At 41.3% G+C, this 9,157-nt stretch overlaps 2 protein-coding genes across 2 annotated transcripts in view; one reads left to right on the forward strand and one right to left on the reverse strand.

Moving 5' to 3' along the window:
• Positions 1–8,171, reverse strand: part of LOC128071296 (protein FAM228B-like) — a 31,619-nt gene extending 23,448 nt beyond the window's left edge. Inside the window, exons 1-2 of the mRNA XM_052664175.1 lie at positions 8,111–8,171; positions 2,401–2,528 (exon numbers count right to left, since the gene is read on the reverse strand). Of these exons, the coding sequence (XP_052520135.1) occupies positions 2,401–2,528; positions 8,111–8,171 (189 nt within the window). The remainder of the gene's footprint in view (positions 1–2,400; positions 2,529–8,110) is intronic.
• LOC128071297 (profilin-4) lies at positions 4,646–6,966 on the forward strand. Its single transcript, XM_052664176.1, has 4 exons — positions 4,646–4,762; positions 5,043–5,180; positions 5,976–6,081; positions 6,938–6,966. The coding sequence occupies exons 1-4, from the start codon at positions 4,646–4,648 to the stop codon at positions 6,964–6,966; spliced, it is 390 nt and encodes a 129-aa protein (XP_052520136.1).
• Positions 8,172–9,157: the final 986 nt, after the last annotated feature.

Here is a 9,157-nt window from a genome sequence, read left to right on the forward strand (position 1 = left end):
TTACTTTACTAGCATGTGAGATGAGTGCAACTGTGCGGTAGTTTGAGCATTCTTTTGCATTGCCTTTCTTTGGAATTGGAATGAAAACTGACTTTTTCGGGTCCTGTGGCCACTGCTGCATTTTCCAAATTTGCTGGCATATTGAGTCCAGCACTTTCACAGCATCATCTTTCAGGATTTGAAAGAGCTCAACTGGAATTCCATCACCTCCACTAGCTTTGTTCGTAGTGATGCTTTCTAAGGCCCACTTGACTTCACATTCCAAGATGTCTGGCTCTAGATTAGTGATCACATCATCATGATTATCTGGGTCGTCTAAACAATAGAGAAATTGGAACCTTCATATGTTGCTGATGAGAATGTAAAATAGTACAATTACTGTGGGAAGCAGGCAATTCCTCAAAAAGTTAAACACAGAATTACTGTATGACCTAAGCAATTCCATTCCTAGGTTACACTTCCCAAGACAATTGAAAACATATGTTCACACAAAAACTTGTATACAAATGTTCATAGCAGCATTATTCATAATAGTCAAAAAGTAGAAAAAAATCTGAATGCCCATCGACTGGTGGCATCCATATATTGGAATATCATCTTTCCATAAAAAGGAAAGAAGTAGTGATACATGCTACAACATGGATGAACCTTGAAAACAGTATGGTAAGTGAAAGTAGCCACACAAAGGACAACATACTATAGGATTTCATTTGTATACAATGTCCAAAATAGATAAATCTGAGAGAAAGCAGATTAGCAGTTGCCAGAGAACACGGGAGAAGGGAATGGACAGTGACTGCTAAAGGGTATGACTTTCCTTTTTGGGGTGATGAAAATGTTCTGTAATTAGATAGTGATAATGGTTATACAGTCTTGTGGATATGCCAAAAACTCCTGAGGTGTACACTTTAAGGTAGTGAATCTTATGGTATGTGAATTCTATCTCAATAATAAAAACAGTAAGATAAGAGAGCTCAATTTAAAAATGCACGAAATAACTGAACAGACACTTCATCAATAAATATATACATACATGGCAAGTTAGACATGAAAAGAAAAGATGCTCAATATCATTAATTATTAGGGAAATTCAAATTAAAAACACAATGAATTGCCACTCTACATCTTTTTTAGAATGTCTCAAATTAAAGACTACACACACACACACACACAAAGACTGTAACCAAATGCTGGCTAGGATGTAAAACACTGGAACTCCCATACACTGCTAGTGGAAATATAAAATAACTTTGGAAGACAGTTTGGCAGTTTCATAAAATGTTAAATTTCATTTACCATATGACCTAGGCATTCCACAATTAGATATTTACCCAACAGTAATGAAAACATATGTCCCTACAAAGACAGTATGTGAATGTTTCTAACAGCTTTACTTGTAATAGCCAAAAACTGTTAATCTAAATATGCAACAATAGGATGTACAAACTAGGGTATATAGCATTCAGTAGTAACAAAAAAGAATGAAGTCTTGATACATGAAACAACATGGAATCACAAATTATACTGAGTGAAAGAAGCCATACAAAAATAATACATACCGTAAGATTACATTTGTACAAAAAATTTTAATACAAAATAAACTATAGTGATAGAAAGTGGAAAGGGAGGCACTTAAAAAGGGACACAGTGAAGACACTTCGGGAGTATTGAATATGTTTGCTGTCTCAATTGTGGTGATGGTTTCATGCATGAATCAGTTTAGTCAGTTCAGTTCGGTCGCTCAGTCGTGTCCGACTCTTTGTGACCCCACGAATCGCAGCACGCCAGGCCTCCCTGTCCATCACCAACTCCCGGAGTTCACTCATCACGTCCATCAAGTCGGCGATGCCATCCAGCCATCTCATCCTCTGTCGTCCCCTTCTCCTCCTGCCCCCAATCCCTCCCAGCATCAGAGCCTTTTCCAATGAGTCAACTCTTCGAATGAGGTGGCCAAAGTACTGGAGTTTCAGCTTTAGCATCATTCCTTCCAAAGAACACCCAGGACTGATCTCCTTTAGAATGGACTGAATACATAGCTCAAATCTTACCAAACTGTATTCTTTAAATATATGCAATTCATTATATATCAAGTATACCTTAATAAAGCTGTGTAGAAAAAAAAATAATCTAAAAAAAAACCCCACAACATATGTAAATTTGGGTGATGTAGCTAAAGTAATGCTTCAGGAGAAATGTAACTTTATTAAAAAGGTATGTAAGAAGTGACATTATTCCACCTTAAGAAATTGGAAAATGAAGAGCAAAGAAAATAGTTAATAGAAACAACAGGATAATAAAGAGCAGAATGAAACAGAAAACAGAAAAATAATATATTTAGCACAAGCCACTTTTCAATGCAACTACCCAAGTATAAACTTTAAAATGCCATTACTATGATACCTCCATAAAAGAAAGTGGTTGTGGCTCCAGCCATTCTCTTGAGCTCTTGAGCTTGGGAAGCTTGTCAGTTACCAGATCATTCTCATAACTTTTCATTGTGGTCCCAAATAACAGATTCCCTAGAAAAACTAAAAAATTAGCTTCCTTAGTAACGAGCATTCACGTGTATTTTCTCTTTAATATTTGTGACCATAGATGGACATGAAACGGATTCTGAACATTAGACATCATGTTTTTCCTAAAGTGAGAGGGGACATTTGTATTCACAGGTCTTTTAAAAGCTAGCCAGAAAAAAAAAAAAGCTAGCCAGAGAAGATTACTCCAATTGCAGTTCCCTTTTTTTCAGTCTGTCCACAAGCTTTTGCTGATGTCTTCCGAGCCTGCCTCCTTTAAGCAGAGGAGCTCCTTTTGGACCGACCAGCAGAGCCCCCTGAGAAGCCAGGCTTCCCGTAACATTGCCCAACCCAGCCGGTGCAGCAATTCTCAGCCTGGCCTCAAGGAGGCGCGTGTGCAGCTTTCCGAAACTGCAGCTTTCGGAACCGGAAAGCTGCAGCTTTCTGGCTTCTGAAGCACACACAGGATGGGCCTCTTAGAGAGGGAAGGAAGGGCTTTTGAACAAAATTTGCTGGTCTTCAAGATCTAAGAGGCCCAAGCTCCTCCCCTCCCGTACCCCCGCGCCCGCCGGTGCCTGAGAAGCTGTCATAAAGCCTGTGTCCCTGGTAGAACCTACATCACGCACGACCCCGCTCCTTCACCCCTACCCGGTGAGCAAGGTGCGAGCGGCCTCCGCCGCGGAAAAGTTGAATGGCCGCGACTGGTACCTCAGCTCCCTTCAAAACTGGCAGAGCCTTCGGCTCCTCTGGATCACACGAGAGCCAGACCCGACAGCCTACAGTGCCAGAGCGGTCGGCTGAGGCGGGAGAGCCCGCCGCACCTGCGGCCCAATGAGGTAGAGGCCGTCGCCTTGGTAGATGAGAAGGTTCCGCGTCCAGGGATTCGATAGGAACCGCCCCTCCCCGGCCCCGCCCCACGACCCCTCCGACGCGGCGACCCCTGCGTCCCTGAGTAGCGCGCAAGTGAGCTCTCGCGGCCGTGTCAGGGTGTGAGGGAACCTGTTAAGCAGCAGCGCCCGGGCCCGCGGGTAGATCCTGGTTTGCGGGCGGAGCTAGACCGCTTCTCGGTGATGGGCAGCTCCCACAGCCAGTAGCTGGGCTAGTCGCCCTCTCGCCCCGCCTTCCCCTGCGTCCGTTGACGGCCGTATGCGCCTTAAGCCAGGCCTCGGTGGAGCGCTAGGCTCCTTTCAGAGAGGCTGCTGACTTCAGTGGGTTTGCCCGCGCCGCGCTTCCCCAAACCCTCAGGGCCTCCTGTGCGTCTCCCCCCACCGCCCGAGACAACCAGACCGGATTTAAACCCCCTCCCTCAGTCAGGGAACTGTGGAGGGCCAAATCACGACGATGGGAGTGGCGGGCTAGGGACGCCTGCCCTTAGGATCTCTTGGAAGGACGAGTGTTTGTAGAACTTGTCCCCTGTGAGCACCATCCAAGACTTGAAAACTTGTAAGAAAAATGTCGCTCTAGGTTTTATAAGGTGTTTCTGTGTGCTGTGCTTGGCCGCCCAGTCGTGTCCGACTCTTCGCGGCCCCATGGACTGTAGCCCGCCAGGCTCCTCTGTCCATGGGGGTTCTCCAGGCAAGAAAACCGGAGTGGGTTGCCATGCCCTCCTCCAGGGGATCTTCCCAACCCAGGGATCGAACCCAGGTCTCCCCCATTGCAGGTGGACTCTTTACGTCTGAGCCACCAGGTGTTTTTAGCCCCTGAGGTATTAATCAGTGTCCATAGTTGGTACTGATGCTAGTCAGAGGTAAAGGAACGTGAGGACTCAACTACTGCCATATCTCATTTACTCTTGTTTACTTCAGTAGTTCTCCATTTACTCAGGTTTCCTGTTTGTTTTAATCCTAGGTGATTCTGATACAAACCGTTGACATAGAAAAAATTAGGAGTTGTGAATTTCCAAACTCAAACCCCTCTGTGTGAACTGGTTTTCTGTGATTCTGTTTTCCTCTTCTGAATATTGGTGGGCACCGGATGGTGGACCACCATTTTCACTCTGCATCTTTTCAGTTAAAGCTGTTGACATTAAAGCTGTTCTGAATGTCTTGGGGACATCTTTTAAAAGACTTTTAAAAGCTAGCTAGAGCAGATGATTTCAACTGCAATTCTCTTTTTTTCAGAACTGAGGGAGCATGAGCCATTTGCAGAACTTACTGTTAGATACACTCCTGGGAACAAAGCATGTGGACAGTGCAGCCCTCATCAAACTCCAGGAGCGGAGCCTATGTGTAGCATCACCAGGATTTAGTGTAAGAAAAAACCAAGTTTGGCATAAGAGTTTCAGTCTTTTTCTGTAAAAAGCCCATAGATAATACATAAAGGAAAGGGGGTGATAACATTCCGGTAAAACTATGAACACTGAAATCTGAATTTCATATATTTTTACATATTGCAAAATATTTTTTTTCAACTTTTTCAACATGTAAAAATCATCATTAGCTCACAGGCCTGTGTAAGAAAACTGGTAGTGGGTCAAATTTGGCCAGTTCCCCATCGTTTGCCGATTTCTAGTCTGTTTAACCTCTGCAGGTAATGCCCAGTGATGTCCGAACACTTGTAAATGGGTTTGCCAAAAACCCTTTGAAAACCAGAAGAGAAGGACTGTATTTCAAGGAGAAGGACTACAAATGTGTCCGGGCAGATGACTATTCTCTTTATGCCAAGAATGTGAGTGTTCAAGATGTGAAGACAACTGGTAAAAACTTTTGAGTTTGACTCCAAGTTTTCTATGCCTCTCCTGATCCTATCTTTAAAACAGACTAAGCCTGTTACCGCAGTGGCAGTATAGATAGCCAGCAGTCTAGTGCCATGAAGGCATATGTTAAAGAAAGTACTAACAGAGCCTGGTTTTAGGAAACATTCATTCTGGATTTTGTCAACTGAACCTTGCCTGAACTGTCTCTCTCCACTGCAATTCATCTCTCATACTCGATATTATCCTTCTTTTAAAAAAGTGGTATTACTCTTGTGCTTAAAACAACTGTTGGTTCGCTGTTGCCTATAACAATTAAGGGGATGATAGTCGTATTTCTGGTTGCCCTGTATTATGGCTTAGGCACACTTCGCCCACATTATACACTAAGTAACCTCATTTACAGATGAGGAAACTGAGGCTTAAGAAGGTTCAATAACTCTTCCACAGTCACAGCAGAAAATGGAGGTGCTGGGATTCAAGCCCAGTGATCTAATTCCAAACTATATTTCCTTTCCATGACATCTATTGTTCTCATCAGGACAGGGAAATACTACAGTCAATTTGGGAGCTTTTTTAGAATACACATGCTGTTATTACAATAGTCTGAAACTTTTTAAGGAAACACAACTAAATTAGTGAAAAAAGTAAGATTATCCAAAAACAAACATGAATATGAAAGTCAGGAAAAGGTGAAAAGTCTGGCTGGAGGGTAACTGCTTGTCCTGTTGTTAAAACCAAGAGAAAAGCATTGTTTTATTTTTATCCAGGAAAACACTGGTGTGATTGTTGTGAAGACCCATCTGTATCTTCTGGTGACAACTTACTCTGAAGGCATGTATCCTAGTGTCTGTGTGGAAGCCACAGAGAAGTTGGGTAAGTTTGTTCCCAATGCCTGTCTTTCTTTGCTGTGGTAGTAGTCTTCTGACTGCAAGTAATGCAGTCAAACCAGCTGAGTCACAGGAAAAATGGGCTCCAGGGACTGGAACACTGAATCCTTCTCTAGTCTTTCCTCCTAAGAGCGTCAGCTTTGTTATATCCCATTGCAAACTGCCTCCTTTCCTCATGGTATCATGGTCAAGCCTTGCATCCTCTTCTTTTAGAACCCTGATCTGACAAGTCTCAAATTGTATTGTTTACCCTTATATCAGTCAGCTGGGGATACGAGGTAGGGAGGGCAAGGTAAAAAAAGCAGAGATGTAGCTGCTGGGGGCCATCCTCTATAAAAGGGCCTTCTATAGAAAAACAAATCACCGTGTGCCAGGCAGCTGGCTTCCTGGTATCTAGTGGATTCCCCTTCCATGTCTACGTTTTCGAATAAAGATCTAATGTAGAACTGGGAAATTATAGCTATGAGATATATCTATGAGAGTTTTAATTGTATTTTTAATTACTTGTATTTTTCTCTATCAAAAATTGTGCATAATTATAGAAATTTGGGGAAATAAAATTTTTATTATGGAAGATTCTAGGAACATATAATAGACAACAGATGTCTCCCCAAACAGACAATGAACTCCTTGACGTCAGGGACTGGGTCTTAACTATCCAGTCATCCTTGTATCTCCCAGTACTTAACACAATGCCTAGTATATGGTAGTCACTCACAAATTTTTATGGAATAAATGAATGAATCATATTGTTATTATTGTGAATGAATCATGTTGTTATTATTTACTGTTCTTCAGTAAATAATATGGTCAAATAGTAACCATATTCTGTTTTCTTTCAGGAGACTATCTAAGAAGAAAAGGGAATTAAGTCATCAGAGGACTATGAAAGATGGCTTTTATGATTTTAGAAGAAAATTATAGGTCCTAAGGAAATAAATGCCTTATTTTGTGATTTAGGCAGAAGATACTGAAAAGGAAGAATGAATTAAGGAAGGAATTTTTCTTATTTCAAGAGGTTCTCTTTTTCAGTTGGAATTATTTAATCCACTTTTATCTTTTTTCTTTAGTGTTGTTCATTGGCATGAATGTGATGCACTGACAGTTTCACAGAGCATATCTGTTGGAAAACTCCTCTGTGAGTCTCTTGTATTCCCACAAATATTGTTGGATATGCCAAGAATGCAAGAATGATTGAACTTAATCTCCAGTCGCCCTCCCCTCTCCAGAGATCAGCAGTTGAGGGACCAGGGACAAAGGCTAAAAATATTTATTATATCACTTCTGGTCTTAATGGCAAGGTTGTACCAGGTAAAAAGATGGCTATATCTTGCTATCTTAGCCAGATTAAGTATTAAACATTCAGTTCATCTCAATCATCCCATCTTGTCCAGAATCTTTGCTCACCATCTGGCTTTCCATGTAGCTCTATCTATAGATGTTGGGGTCAGACGTCATGCCAATGATTTCTCCTTTTAAATTAGAACACTGACATCTGAGTTTTATAACTTAGTTATGTGGACTGTACACCCACTCTCCACATGCTGACAAACTGAGGTTTTGAGCCCGAAAGGCAGGTCTGATCTTGGATCACAGTGATCTCTAAAGTACTGAAGCTATCATGAAGCCTCTTGGCTGCTCACATTTCCCAGACACACACACTGCACTGCTGAGTGCCAAGTGGAAGGCTTTTTCATAAACTTCATCAAAGCAAATGCCTCACTGTCTAGAGTCCTCCTATGCAGCATGGTCTAGTTGCTTCCTACAATTCTTACCACAAAGTTCTGGTCAGGCTCAGCTACTCAGACCCACCAAAGGGACCCTTTGATGGCAGCTCCCTGTGAAGGTGCCTAGGGAGCAGGTGATGTTCTGAAACAGGGGTCTCTGAACAAGGAAAATTTTTGTCCTGATAGTTCACAAAGACTTGAAATGGCACATACAAGCATGAATGTACTCAAGGGATTAATTTTTTTCCCCAGGTCCCCAACTTCCATATGTACTTTCCTAAAATTTACCTGTTGTGATTGAGCAGTAATGCCAGTTCTCCCAGTATGCAGAAGAAAGGCCTACTCTCATCCAGCCCCAGTCCTATTGTAATACTTGGCCTGGAGTGTAAGAACTGCAAGGTACCAAAGGAAAGGAAAATTCTCAATTATTTTTAAATGTAATGAGCTCTTTCATCCTGTATTGTAAAAAATACATCATATGTGAAGAAGAGTCCCATGAGAATAAATCAAAAAGCGTATCATTGAGAAATAGTGAAAATCTTTGTATCATAATTCATCCAGGAGAGAAAGACTCATTCACGTTTCAAAAGAGAGAAGCAAGACAGTTATCATAAGGACATGAAATAACATGATTACTTGAAAAATGAGAAACCTTTTCTGATAGAAATATGAGTTGGCTGATTAGTTTAACAATGGTGGCTGGCTTTGCCAAAAAGAATGTCACAGATGTTGTTGATAAATGGGTTAAGTTTACAATGCCAAGATGTCAATTAAAATATATATATTTTTAGCTTATACTGGAGTATAGTTGATTTACAATGTTCCATTAGTTTCTGCTGTACATCAAAGTAAATCAGTTACACATATACATATAGCCACTCTTTTTTAGATTCTACTCCCAGATCATTACAGAGTATCGAGTAGAGTTCCCTGTGCTATACAGTAGATTCTTGCTAGTTTTCTGTTTTATATATAGTACTGTGTATATGTCAACCCCAATCTACCAAATCATCCCTCCCCCCCAAATACAAACATATTTAGAAGGATCTGGTCCAAACAATTGTCTTAGTAAAAAAGTGTATTGGAATTAACACTTTTACTTTCCACATCCTCCTGAATATATCAGTTTAAACAAGGGGCCTCTAAGAAATAGAAGCAGAAATATTAATAATCATTTGACAAATCTTTGCTAAGCTTTGTTGGCAATAATCCCAGAAGCTGAGAACGACACATATGACTGGGTAACTAATCCCTTACAGGTTGAATGGTTTCCAAATCTTTGCTTTCAACAAAATTGAAGGAAGACTTAATTAAGTTGCCAGCTAATACATCACT

This window comes from Budorcas taxicolor, unplaced genomic scaffold (genome assembly GCF_023091745.1).
Source record: "Budorcas taxicolor isolate Tak-1 unplaced genomic scaffold, Takin1.1 scaffold332, whole genome shotgun sequence".
In the NCBI taxonomy this organism is placed as follows: Eukaryota; Metazoa; Chordata; class Mammalia; order Artiodactyla; family Bovidae; genus Budorcas; species Budorcas taxicolor.

Bases quoted from the DNA above. Each gene is read 5' to 3' on its own strand.
- LOC128071297 (XM_052664176.1), top strand. From the start codon at position 4,646: ATGAGCCATTTGCAGAACTTACTGTTAGATACACTCCTGGGAACAAAG. The intron at 5,181-5,975 runs GTGAGTGTTCAA...ATTTTTATCCAG, and splicing joins ATTCTCTTTATGCCAAGAAT to GAAAACACTGGTGTGATTGT. The intron at 6,082-6,937 runs GTAAGTTTGTTC...GTTTTCTTTCAG, and splicing joins GGAAGCCACAGAGAAGTTGG to GAGACTATCTAAGAAGAAAA.